The sequence below is a fragment of the Eschrichtius robustus genome, chromosome 18 (genome assembly GCF_028021215.1).
Source record: "Eschrichtius robustus isolate mEscRob2 chromosome 18, mEscRob2.pri, whole genome shotgun sequence".
NCBI classification, from domain to species: domain Eukaryota; kingdom Metazoa; phylum Chordata; class Mammalia; order Artiodactyla; family Eschrichtiidae; genus Eschrichtius; species Eschrichtius robustus.
This window is the reverse complement of record NC_090841.1, coordinates 641,491-655,946: the sequence shown is the minus strand read 5'-3', so window position 1 is coordinate 655,946 and position 14,456 is coordinate 641,491. Positions and strand designations below refer to the sequence as shown.

The 14,456-nt window shown below is 37.7% G+C and overlaps 1 protein-coding gene across 1 annotated transcript in view; it reads right to left on the bottom strand.

Annotated features, from left to right (window-relative positions):
• RNF17 (ring finger protein 17) overlaps positions 1 to 14,456 on the bottom strand; it is a 116,987-nt gene that overhangs the window by 79,140 nt on the left and 23,391 nt on the right. The window contains exons 8-13 of the mRNA XM_068527037.1: positions 14,104 to 14,180; positions 13,752 to 13,826; positions 9,418 to 9,728; positions 6,781 to 6,939; positions 2,548 to 2,737; positions 1,120 to 1,288 (exon numbers count right to left, since the gene is read on the bottom strand). Of these exons, the coding sequence (XP_068383138.1) occupies positions 1,120 to 1,288; positions 2,548 to 2,737; positions 6,781 to 6,939; positions 9,418 to 9,728; positions 13,752 to 13,826; positions 14,104 to 14,180 (981 nt within the window). The remainder of the gene's footprint in view (positions 1 to 1,119; positions 1,289 to 2,547; positions 2,738 to 6,780; positions 6,940 to 9,417; positions 9,729 to 13,751; positions 13,827 to 14,103; positions 14,181 to 14,456) is intronic.

The window sequence follows — 14,456 nt, the reverse complement described above, 5'->3', positions numbered from 1 at the left end:
GTCTCAAGGTGACCATAAGCTGCTGCACTTCAGGACTTAGTTTTACTTCTGAATATTAATATCAAGATAATAAATAAAAATTTAAAAATAAAACAAGTATTATATACGAATTTTCCACTTAAACGATGAAATCCAAAAGGTAATTTTGAAAGCATGATGGAAGCCATGTAATACATTAAAGATATTTACAATCATTACCAGGTAACTTAGTTTCCATTACTAGCAATATATGAGGTAAATGCTACTTAAACAATAAGGAAAAATACTCACCCATTGAAAAAAAAAAGTCTCACTGAACTTTGAAACTTTAAGTACTCATACTTAAAAGTAAATTTCACGGGCCAAAACTACACATTCCTTAAAAATAAAACATCTTCTAAAGATTCTGTGAGTATAAAAGTAAAGCCCACTCAGAATAGAAAAGGCAAAAAAAAAAAAAAAAGATAAAATTAAAGCCAAAATAATTTTCCCATTTTGAGGAAAATACCAGGGCTAATATGTTTATGTGTTTCCTTTTACTTTTTTATTCATTTGTTCATTCTTTCAAATATTTGCTGAATGCCTACTACGTGCTCAGTGTTTTGCTAAGTGCTGGAATACAAAGATGAGCAAAGGTGCAGACTCCTGCTTTCACAGACTTTATAACAATATAATTGCTTAACAAGTATTTTTACACACAATTTCTGTCTCGTAGGAATTTTAAATCTTTCTGGGGAGTAAATATTCATTAATAATACAAAGCAGAATACAATATAGGCTATAAGTAGTGAGCAAAGGGCCATGGAAATAGTGAAGAAATGAATGGAAACACATACCACATAACATTTAAAATTTATTTTTCTCTCCGTATTTATTTGACTCCAAAATTTTATGGTTTACTTGGATATTTCACCCATCATTATGTTCATATATGCATATTCAACTCAATATCCCATTAAGAACGGTTCTAATTGTAGAAACTGAAGTTCATTTCCTTTTTTATTGGCACCAATAGTTTATTATACAAAATGTATTTAACAAGAGAACTGAACCTACATTCAGTAATCTGGTCAGCAATGCATAATAGCTAAAACTGGACTATCTGGCCCCTGAATAAGAAATAATTTAAGTCTCACTTACTGAATTCTGTGGAACAATGTCTTTCAATGAGCACGGCTGTGCTAATGGCTGGATGTCTTTCAGCAGCCCTTCAATATATGGCTCAGACTTCCTCAGAGCCAGACACAAGTCATTTAGTGTGACATGCTGCTTAGCAATGTGTTCTGATCTCATATGAGTATCACCAACTCTGGGAAGAATTCAAGCAATATTTACTGAAAATAATGCTTCGAGCCCAAACTTGCCTTACCCCACAAAAGGTATGCATTTCTAAGGATACTCTCTTTAAGTTAAATCTTCTAGGAAGTTATACTCTTTCAAAAATTTATTTATTTATTTTTACATCTTTATTGGATTATAACTGCTTTACAATGGTGTGTTAGTTGCTGCTGTATAACAAAGTAAATCAGCTATACATATACATACATCCCCATATCTCCTCCCTCTTGCGTCTCCCTCCCACCCTCCCTATCCCTCCCCTCTAGGTGGTCACAAAGCACCAAGCTGATCTCCCTGTGCTATGCAGCTGCTTCCCACTAGCTATCTGTTTTACACATGGTAGTGTATATATGTCAATGCTACTCTCTCACTTCGTCCCAGCTTACCCTTCCCCCACTGTGTCCTCAAGTCCATTCTCTACATCTGCATCTCTATTCCCGCCCTGCCACTGGGTTCATCAGTACCATTTTTCTAGATTCCATATAAATGTGTTAATATATGGTATTTTTCTCTTAGAAAGTTGTATTCTGATTCATACTATCTCACTATATAGATTTAATCTAGCTTTTATAAACACAGACACTGTTTCTACCTATAGAAATAAATCTCAACTGCCTTCATCTGGATTGTCTTTCATATACCTATTTGGTTTAAATTTAAAAGGCATAATGACACCCCCAAGTAGAAATCTATTTATAAAGCTATGACCATTTAATAAAGTGACCATGCAAGAGTTAATACTGGTCCTTACTAGAAGAACATTTTCAGTTTGTTTTATTTTTCTAGAAGACTGAGGGAAACAGTTTTGAACATCTAGAGTTAGACACTATGCCACTTTAACATACAATAATGAAATTACAGAAATATGATTAAAAATTTTACTCAATCATCTGGCAACTAACTGTAACACTTCATTTAAAAGAACCATTTTTGTGCCTCATTTCCTGCTTTGAGGCTATATAGAAGAGCACTGAAGTTTGAAACATCAAAAAGTTCTTTTTTCCAAGCTCCCCATCTAGTAACACTGATAACTAATACTTTACTAATTTAGTAATTAGTAAGGCAAATTACAGAGCAAAATAAAAGGTATATGCCCTGGAAGTGAAGAAGGATAATTTATTCCTCTCTACCTCTTCCTACTTTTCTTTATTCTTTAGTATCTCCCCTCCTCCCCCATCACAAGTGTTTCTAAGCAGACCACGAACACATAGTAATTATAAAATAACATACCCTGCAACAATTAGGACTTCAGAATTTCCAAAATCTACCATGAATATTTGTATTAGTGCAACTTTGTGGACTGAGAACTTGGTTGGAATACACGGTTTTCTAATACTTTCACTTCCTATTGGAATTAATTCAGTAATAGTTCCTCGACACCACATTCCATTTTCAATACTGTTGACAAATATTCTTGCACCTAAATAATGGAGACAAGTCATTATCAATGTTTATGAAGAAAAATATCTAATTAGCTCTAATTTACAAACATGTACATTAGTTCCACCACTAAGAAGTCTTAATTCATTTATTAACTGATGATACAGTACTGTGTCAAGTGCTATGAGAGGGATTAAAAGGTAGTGTATTTTGGCAGTTTCTGTTACACAGAAACTTATGACCTAGACGGGGAGGTAAAAACAAAGAAAACAAAGCCAGCAGTCCTTTACTGAGGACCTGTGTTTTATAAACTATAACAAAGATGAGTAAGACCGTCCTGCCATCAAGAAGCTCAAGAAAGGAAAGGAGACAGGCAAGTAAGTGACTATAATACACTGTACTTATAACAATAAAGACCTGTCTTTGTGCATGTACACACATGCAAGTGCAGATATATATATATACCGAAATCTATAAAATACTTTAGTAGCATAAAGGAAGCAGCAATGACATTCTCTTGGTAAAAGGGGAGTGTAAGTAAAGAAACCAAGAAAGGCAGAGTGTAAAGGCCAAAATTAAGAAATTAATACACAGTGGAGTTCAGAGAAGGGGAAGATGAACCAAGGACCAAGCAGCAGAGGAAGACCTTATGGTCTTCCCTTATAGAGGGATCAGATGAATTACAAATTAATAACCAGAAAAAAAGATCAAGTTAGAAAGAATTTTTATTTTTACTATAGGCTCAGCAATGTTCTCAGTATTTTGTGTTTTAATTCACCTCCTCCCCACAACAACCCCATGGAGATGGTGCTTCCATCCTATAGGTGAGGAAACTAGGCAAAAAGAGGCTGAAAACCCAGCCCAAGCCACATGGCTATTTAGAAGAGGTAGGAAGAGAACCCAGGTAGTCTTAGAGCCCATCCTCTTAAAGACTCAGCTAGCATCAGAGATATACTTGGTAAGACTTGATCACTGATTATATACAGAGAGATGCTGTATAATCCCCTCTATACAGGCTAATAAAAACAGGATAGTTGAGAGGCACATCAGGGCAACCTTTTAAGTTCTACCAAAACATGTGTTTTGGCCTTGAGATTGTCATCAACCCTTCTCTTATGCTGATATACCATATAACCAATATTCTTAGTTTTAAACTATATGCTATTAAACTATTCTTTCTTGCAACAGATGAGATAAAAGTCTATTGAAGTCATCTGTTGTTCTTTATAATGAAGAACACAGGTAGGAAAAGGGAACAAGAGGATACTCTGCTAAAGCATTATATTACATTTCTTCCCTTACCATTAATTTCTCAAAAGATAAATGAGGGCTTCCCTGGTGGCACAGTGGTTAAGAATCCAGGGTAATGCAGGGGGCACAGGTTCGAACCCTGGTCTGGGAAGATCCCACATGCCCTGGAGCAACTAAGCCCGTGTGCCACAACTACTGAGCCTGTGAGCCACAACTACTGAAGCCCACGCGCCTAGAGCCCGTGCTCCGCAACAAAAGAAGCCACCACAATGAGAAGCCCGTGCACCGCAATGAAGAGCAGCTCTTGCTTGCCGCAACTAGGGAAAGCCCACGTGCGGCAACGAAGACCCAACGCAGCCAAAAATAAAAAAATTGAAAGAAAAAGAAAAAAGATAGATGAGTATTTAAATCATGTATCTCTACCTTGAAATAATAATTATCCTTGACAACTTAAAGGATGACTTTTTGGCTTTCTTAGAACATTTTCTAAATCTAAACTGAGCTCTTTTGTGCATATATTAAATTTAGAGAATTATTTGCAGCCGTAAAAATTAACTTTAACGCTACACTCTTCCCTCCTTAGACATTCAGAATTTAAACACTATTTTTTACATTAATTTATTCTATTTATTTATTTTTGGCTGCGCTGGGTCTTTGTTGCTGCACACGGGCTTTTTCTAGTTGCTGCGAGTGGGGGCTACTCTTCGTTGAGGTGCATGTACTTCTCATTGTGGTGGCTTCTCTTTCTTTTTTTAATTTATTTTTGGCTGTTTTGGGTCTTCGTTGCTGCATGAGGGCTTTCTCTAGTTGTGGCGAGCGGGGGCTACTCTTCATGGCAGTGCACGGGCTTCTCATTGTGGTGGCTTCTCTTGTTGCAGAGCAGGGCTCTAGGCACGTGGGCTTCAGTAGTTGTGGCATGCGGGCTCAGTAGTTGTGGCACACAGGCTGTTGCTCCGTGGCAAGTGGGATCTTCCCAGACCAGGGATTGAACCCATGTCCCCTGCATTGGCAGGTGGATTCTTAACCACTGCGCCACCAGGGAAGTCCCGTGGTGGCTTCTCTTGTTGCAGAGCATGGGCTCGAGGCACACGGGCTTCAGCAGTTGTGGCTCGCAGGCTCTAGAGCGCAGGCTCGGTAGCTGTGGTGCACGGGTTTAGTTGCTCCGCGGCATGTGGGATCTTCCTGGACCAAGGCTCGAACCCGTATCCCCTGCACTGGCAGGAGGATTCTTAACCACTGTGCCACCAGGGAAGTCCCTAAACACTATTTTTTAAGTTTAAAAATTATTATTCATTTTTATCAGAAGTATATGATGATTCTAGTCTTGATATTCTGATAAGCTACAAAGATGAGCTGAGAGTTAGTAACACTTTTAAAGAACTACTATAGGGACTTCCCCAGTGGTCCAGTGGTAAAGAATCCGCCTTCCAATGCAAGGGATGTGGGTTCAATCCCTGGTCGGGGAACTAAGATAACACACGCCACAGGGCAACTAAGCCCACGTGCCTCAACTAGAGAGCCCGAGTGCCACAAGCAACAGAGCCCACGCGTCACAACTAGAGAGAGAAAAACCCACATGCCACAACTAGAGAGAAGTCCGTGCACTGCAACTAGAGAAGCCCACGCACTGCAATGAAAGGTCCCACGTGCCGCAACCAAGACCCGACGTAGCCAAAAAATTAAAAATTTTTTTTAAAAAACCTAATATATAAAGCTGAACGGACAATATAGTAGTTTTTGGTATTAGTTATATATAGGCATTGACAGTAACAGAATGAGAAAAATGCTCTATTAATAAATCAAACAAATCATAGCTTCATCTTATTACAGAGTACAATCAAATTTAATCAAGTGTTACAAGGAAAACGTTTGTAATGAAAGCCTAAATTACAGCAAATTACACACAGCCTTAGAATTAAGATGGACTGATTAAATTTACCAATTACCCTCTATGTGGCCCTAGGAAATGGATGCCACTGCCCTGCATCTATCTCACTCAGGTGTTCAATGACATCTTCAACGTTCACATGCGGACAGCAAGGGATGGTAGTCATACTACAAGGAACACTGAGACGAATACTTTTCTCTGGAGATGAGGGGACAAGTTATATAACCCATCATGGGTTTTGTAATTTAAAAAATATCTCACCTTACTCCCTAATGGAGTTTTTGTGTATAGCTCACTCAACAGTCAATTTTATGTCCATTGACAGATGAATGGATAAAGAAGATGTGGTCAATGAAATACTACTCAGCCACAGAAAAGATCAAAATAATGCCCTCTGCAACAACATGGATGGAACTAGAGATTATCATACTAAGTGAAGTCAGAAAGAGAAAGACAAATACCATATTTGGTATTTGATGAAGTGGGAGTTTGTGGTTGGTAGATGCAAGCTATTACAAATACAATGGATAAACAACAAGGTCCTACTGGATAGCACAGGGAACTATATTCAGCGATAAACCATAATGGAAAACAACATTAAAAAAAAGAAAGCAAGTTCCAAATTACTATGACTCCAGTTAAACTTGGCAATGATACTAAAAATATTTAAAAATCATTTTAAAATGACATTAAAAATACTGGAATTATGTATACTGTATACTGTAATAATATTACTACTAGGTATCTCTGAGCAGAACAAAAAAAAAAAAACAGTCGATTTTAATACTTAGCTAAGTTACCTAAATAAAATTTAACCTATGTTAAATAATTCCAAAACCTTTATGCTTGCACAAATCTGTATTACAAAAAGTCTATAGGGGTTGGCCAATATTACAATATTTAAATAAGCTTCATATTTTAACTTAAGAGTAATATTTCATTACCTAGCTCCAAAATGTCTGAAGGATCAAGGTATACACTCTTACTGCAAAACTGCTTCACCTTCTTTTCCAATACTGTTGCATCTTTTATCTGTGAATACTTCCGAATGTAGAAGTGGCAAGGATGTATTACATGGCTTACAAAAACTAGCTCTGGAGAACCTGGATGAGAATATTTAAACCACATTAATAAGCCAAAAGTCAGGAAAGAATTCACAGAAACTGAATGCAGTATCCTTTGAAAGAATGTGTCTTGTAGCACTGCAAACTCTAGAATACCTAGGCCCACAAAAGGTAACCCAAACCCCAAACAGTAACTAGACTGATAAAACAAACACATCCCACTTCCACAATGATTTCTTTAGCAACCTGAACTGCAAACATTTTATTTTATTTGCAAAATATGTTAAATAAGTGGAATTGAAGTTCAAGTAGTTAGTTAGGTTCTAAAGTCAGAGTATATGCTGTAACTCTACTGTATTACAACAAAACTTCAGAATTTATTTATAGACATAATTGAAACTCAGAACCCCATTGATAACGACGTTTCTAATATAGCCCCCAAAATCCTGTTTAAACTATACTAAACTGAAAGAACTAATAATTAGCTCATAGCCACTTTGAATCTTAAATCTTATCAGGCTGGAGAAGTATGAAAAAAAGTCTGGGAAAGCCAACATACTGAGCAGCATTTAGGGGGAGATATGTGTGTTTTGGTGGAAGTAAGGGTGGGGCAGAATAAAAGACAGTGAGAAACTTTTTGTATACAGCAGTAATTAAGCCAAGTGTTTCTACTGATATGAAAAGATCTCCAGAATATAATGTTAAGGAAAGAATTAAGGGGCTTCCCTGGCCGTCTAGTGGTTAAGACTCCACGCTTCCACTGCAGGGGGCACAGGTTCGATCCCTGACCGGGGAATTAAGATCCCGCATGCCATGTGACGTGGCCAAGACAAAAAAAAAAAAAAAAAAAAGGAAAAAAGAAAGGAATTAAAAAAGCACTGCAGTGTATATGGCATGCTGTGTTTTGTGTACAAAAACAACCAAAAATGAGAATTAGAAAAATAATATATGTGTTTTTGTTCAAATATGAATAAAGAAACTGGAAGGGAGGAAGAGACAAATGGAATGGGAATAGGTTAAGGGAAAAGGTTCACAGGGTATTTTAATATATATATATTTAATTTTTGAACAATGTAGGTGTGCTAGTATATCTAGTAAAAATGTTTAAAAAACAAAGACTAGGAGGAACTGAAGTATAGATAGATGATAAAAATTGAACAAATAGATCATTTTACCTATCCAATACAGATCACACAGAATAATACCCATACTGAGGATGAGGTAAAGAGATAAGTATGTGTAACTGGGGAGACAGCTGAGAGCAGTGTTATAAATTTCAGAAATATTTTTGCCAGTAACAGCCAGAACTTTTAACATTAAAAAGGAAGAAGTTTTAGGAATTCCCTGGAGGGCCAGTGGTTAGGACTCGACGCTTCCACAGCTGTGGGCCTGGGTTTGATCCCTGGTCGGGGAACTAAGATCCCACAAGCCGTGCGGCGTGGCAAAAATAAATAAATAAATAAGTTTTAGTTATTAGTAAAATTCATTTTACTCACTGCCTCCCTCTCCATAAGAGTTACTATGTATCAACTCTGCTGCATCAAGTTCAGAGTTGTTAACATACCTGCTTTTGATCCAAAAGGAACAGACGATTTTTTCTGAAGAGGCTCTTTTGGATATCTAGGTGTCTCCACAAGATAATCTGTGAAGCATGCTTCGTCAAAAGAGAAAATAAAGGCAACTGTTATTAGTTTTATTACGTTGACAGTGGCAGACTTAACATACTGTTTAAAAAGCTGTACTTGAATGGGCAAAATACTGGAAGGGCAAGACCCCCTTGTATCAGCAGGCAAAGTCCAGATAGTTCTCTTAACTCACTGAGATAATCAGTGATAATAATAACACTGTGGAAATGAGAGAAAACAGCATGTCCTTTTTTTTGTATTCAAAATACCATTCCGGAAACTCAATCAATGAAATAGACTGGGAGCGGGGGCGGGGGGGGGGGGGGAGGAGAAAACCAAAGATCTTGAAAATGGTCCTAAAGAAGACTGACAATGTAACTACACACAGTAGTATCTCACCCTGATGTTGATGGGGAGAACACCAACACTGGAAATCTAATCAAACAATTATGACACATTTAAACGTTAACAAACATTATTAACAGATGCTACTACATTCATGATAGTTCATTTTATAAAGGACTGTATCTCAGAACAAAGATTTAAGATATGCTGTTCTTAAATTTAAGGACAAAGTCATCAGACTGCTTCTACTACTATGGTTGTCACTTATTTATAGTATTTTCATCTTTTATAGCGGTTTGTATGTGGAACATTAAAAAGTCAAACGCCCTAATTAAACCAAATATTAGAGTTTAGCTATATTATTGCATTAAAAATTATCCTAATTTTGGAAAATGTGAAAGTAGGGGCATGCAATCAACAGATTAACTCAGAATGAGGTGTAAGATAACAGCAATATGTTTGTTAAGTACAGTGACAAAAAGGAACTAACTTCGTTTCTAATTCCAGACACAATATATTGTTTCCTTGCTTTTCTATTTTCACTCACTTTCCAGGTCTTCTTCGATGACTTCTTCGATGATCACATCAGGGCTCGGTCCCGCCTGAGGCAAAGCAGCAACGGTTTCACAGGGGGTTATTGCAACAACCTCGTTCTGTGGTGGGAAGTGTTTTGCTTCTAAATGCGTATCACTGTTTTCCCGTTGCAAAGGAGTTGGTGGGGGAGCTTCACTAGTTAGGATAGAAATGTCAACCTTTTTCTTTTCTAGTGATGGGTAGGTACCACTACAAGAAAATTCCTTTTTATGATTATATTTCTTTTGAACATTCTGTCCCATTTCACTTTCTTGAGGATCAAATCTGTTTAAAAATAGAGGCTACTTTAAATCACTTCATAATTTTTTTATAACCACCTTAAAACCATTCCCTTTCCACATGACAGTATTGTGACACATACAAAGAGTTAAAGCTGTATAGGTGTCCCACAGGTATTTTTTTAAACAGCTGTATTGATATAATTTACACACTATAAAATCCAATTAATTTTTACTAAATTTAGAGTTGGGTAACCATCACCACAATCTAATTTTAGAACATTTCCAGTATCCCGAAACTTCTGCCCATTCCCAAGCAAGCCCAAGGGTTTTAAAAGGTCAACAAGAGGTAAAATCAATGAGAAGCTGAAGAAAGAACTTGATATACAGTCATGTCACAATGATCTGATCCTAAAAGAACAGTGGATATAGGTTTTCAGTTTCAATTATCCAAATTTTGATTTGGCTTAGGTGTTTGATTTTAAACTATGCTAAGATTATTTCTTCTTTTAATTCACTGGCTTAAAAATAAAGTGTAGGAAGCAGTGAGAGGTACAATCCTGAGAAAACTACTAGAAATCTCCATCTAGGCTAAAAATCACCATCAGTCTGAATCCTTTGGGTATGATTATTCAACAGCCACTAATCTACAAATTTTTCTACCTTCTTCATAAATCCACACAGATATGGGCTATCAAATCTACAAGTATAGATATTCTATCAAAAAAATGAGATTCTCAAAAGCTTTAATTTTCGTTAACCCATGACACATTTAGCTTCTTCACAGATCACCATTTAAGAAGCCAAGTGAGGACGTCCCTGATGGCGCAGTGGTTAAGAATCTGCCTGCCAATGCAGGGGAGACAGGTTCGACCCCCGGTCCGGGAAGATCCCACAGCCAAGGAGCAACTAAGCCCACGAGCCACAACTACTGAAGTCCTCACGCCTAGAGCCCATGCTCCACAACAAGAGAAGCCACCGCAATGAGAAGCCCGCACACTGCAACGAAGAGTAACCCCCGCTCGCTGCAACTAGAGAAAGCCCACGTGCAGCAATGAAGACCCAACGCAGCCAAACATAAATAAATAATAAATTAAAAAAAAAAAAGAAGCCAAATGAAATCAGAAATAAGAACCTAAAAACCCAACTGGATTCAGCAGACCTATCTTACCTGTCTCTTAATACAGACTGACTAAAGGTCCAAACACCTTCTGAGGATTCATATAGGTTGACAACTCTGTAATCTAAAACATTTCTTTTTACAGTAACTCTTGTCTGGCTTTACTGAGACATTTAACGCCGTCAATCAACCTGTCTCACAGACCTCTCCTCTTAGTTGTAGAACACGACTCTCTCCTACCCCTTCTTGGTTTTGTTTTGTTTTTTTGCAGATTACCCTTTCCCTGTCTTAAAATTTCATATTTTTTCCAGGGCACTGTCCTTGACCCACTGCAATACTTGCTCTCACTGGGCAAACCCATTCTTTAATTACCATCCATCATCAGTAGAGGCAGGCTACAGTGATACTTTCCCTAAAAACTAGGAAGAAATTTAAAAGACTTCTGAGTTAAATTTAAAACCAAGGCCAAGATCAATACAGACTCTTAAAGAGACAATACCCTTCGGTACTAAAAATATTTGAGAGTAACCATATTCAAGTTATGAAAATACCTAGAAGAACGTACTGACTGGAAAGCATGATCATCCACGAAAGTGCAAGAAGTCAAGTCACAGAGGCAAATAGAGGCCAGGGCTCCACATGTGGGGAAGATGAGCTGAGCCAAAGGACTGGTACTCGAGGCCTCTGGCACGGTCTCCCCTGGGGGGAAAGGAATGTAGCGGGCTGTCCAGGACCAACACTGTTCAGCTATTCGATAAACCTTATTCCCTTTATTCGAAAAACACCTCAAACAAAGCAACTTCTGATGATTTGGCTTCTTGTGTCTGTCTGGATATTGGAAAAGAATGCCAACATAAGTATTCTAGTCCCTGTGGCAATTATATTTGCCCCTTAAGTTAATAAACTGGCATTCTGACTATATGTCAGTTTTGTGAACTTGGCTTACATGAGTTTACCTGGCTTAGAGTAAGATCTGCTCATGTCTGTTTCTCAACTTGTAAGGCTGGGGGCTGGACCCTCATTATTTCCTCAGACTAATGAACGTGATGCTTGTTGGGGGACGATTTCCTTAGGGGTCATACCACCTACAACTGAATAAACTTATTTTCTTCTGGGGGTTTCTAAACCATTTACATTCTGACTACTCCTAAACCAAGAATGAAATCCAGAACCTCCTGTTAAGTTTCAGCACATACACTCACTTCCCTCTGGACATTTCTCCCGAGATACCTAGCAAACAACAGTAACTCAACGTATCCCACTATCTTCCCCCCCCCCCCCCAACTTCTTTTCTTCCTGTATTTCCAAACTTGGTGAATAATATCACAATTCATCACTAAATATAGACCTATAAATCACTGAGGATGCTTCCCTTTTCCTCATTCCCCACACCCAAACAGTTACTAAGTTACACCACTTTTCCCTATTCAGCATTTGTTCCTCTCCAGTGCTACTACCTACATTTGGTTTCTCATCATTTGCTGAGACTATTTATATAACAGCCTAACCCATCCTTCAGCCTTCGGCCTCATATTCTTCCAAAGAACCCTCTATGGTCACTAGAGTTATCTTCTACAAATGTAACCTAATTATTTTTACTTTCATGCTAAAAATCTTTTAGTGGCTTTCTATTATTTACAGCTGTGCTGTCCAACAGAACCTTCTGCAATAATGAAATTGTGCTGCACTATCCGATAGCCACTAACCAAATATGGCTACTGAGCACCTGAAATGTGGCTACTGCAACCAAAGAACTGAATTTTTCACTTTATTTAGTTCTAATTAATTTACACTTAAATTTAAATGACCACACGTGGTTAGCAGCTACCATACTGGATAGCACAGGTCTAAGAAATAAAGTCCAAATACCACCACACAACAGACAAAGTCTTTAGGATTCAGCCTCTATGTATCCTCTGCTGTATGGAATTATACATGCAGGTCCCTGAATGTAGTATGTGATCTCACTACCCATACAGTTATTTCTGCAAAGATGCCTGCCTCCCTTTTGTCCTCCTTTCCAACTGCTACTCATTTTTCATGGATGAGGGAAAATAAAATCTCCTCTTTCCAAGACCCCTGTTACATCTCAAAGAACTGATCATTCCCTTCCTTTGCATCTCCATTAAATTCTGCACAAACTACTATCATAGCAATTACGTACTTTACTATTTATGTGTATCATTCTCTACTTAGTTTAACTTCTCTGCATAAATCTCAGTATCTAGGGTGTTAGTGTCTAGCACAACATCAGTGTTCAATGCTCGCTGAATGAATGAATCTCAAAGATGACTCGGAGGACTTCCCTGGTGGCGCAGTGGTTAAGAATCTGCCTGCCAATGCAGGGGACACAGGTTCGACCCCTGGTCCGGGAAGATCCCACATGCCGCGGAGCAACTAAGCCTGTGCACCACAACTACTGAGCCTGCACTCTAGAGACCACGAGCCACAACTACTGAGCCCACATGCTGCAACTACTGAAGCCCGTGTGCCTAGAGCCTGTGCTCCGTGACAAGAGAAGTCACTGCAGTGAGAAGCCCGCGCACCGCAACAAAGAGTAGCCCCGGCTCGCCGCAACTAGAGAAAGCCCGCACACAGCAACGAAGACCCAACGCAGCCATCCAGCCAGCCAGCCAGCCAGCCAGCCAGCCATCCATCCATCCATCCATCCATCCATCCATCCATCCATCCATCCATCCATACATACATAAATAAAAAAAAAAAGATGACTCCGACATATATCATTGAATACTGACCCCTTCTAGGTCTTTTCATTCTTAAATAGTTTATGTGGAATTTAACTGATAGAAACCATTTTGCCCTTCATATTATTTTTCAGCTTTTGAATCATAAATATTACACTGAACATCAATTTCTCTGTCTCAAATAATACTTCTGTCCCTTACGCCATGTCAGACACTAATAGCATATTGCCATTCTCATACTTACTTTGTTGAATCCTCAAATTCAATCTTTCCCATATTGTTGAACATACAGATGATCTCACTGCAATTCATATTCAACCTAAAATTAAATACTTAGCATAAAAAATGTTCTAATACAAGTTTATTACTTTCCCTAATAAAAATTAGTTGCTAACATTAAAAACTCTGAAAGACAGAACATTTAAATAACTTTCTAATTTATCACAAATTACACTTATTTTAATTTGGTTGCTAATTTGGGAAACATTTTTTGACCCAAATTTTCAATTTATAACTGCTTGTTATTTTAATAAATCTAGCCTCTAATACATTTTTATATTTAATTACCACGCTCTCCTGAATTACAACTTACTTACTTGGGAGAGTTCCTTAGTTTTAGAGAGCTGACTTGTGACAATTCACTCTCAAATGTTAATTTCAAAGTCCAGATAATCTAAAATCAAAAGAGAAGTATCACTCATATGTGCATTTTGCTTTGTTATAAATACCGTTGAAACAGAGTAAGATTTTAGAAAGAAAACTATACCCTTTAGGTATTTCACTAATTAATGTGCTCAGTGTTTGATTTTAGGCAAGCAAAGGGAGGGATGCAAATAAGAATTTATGAATTTTTCCCCAAAAGAAACTTAAAATCTTTTGAAGATATGTATTAACAGATAACAAGAGACACTAGTTAATAAATGGGATACAGCTACATGATCAGGGAAAA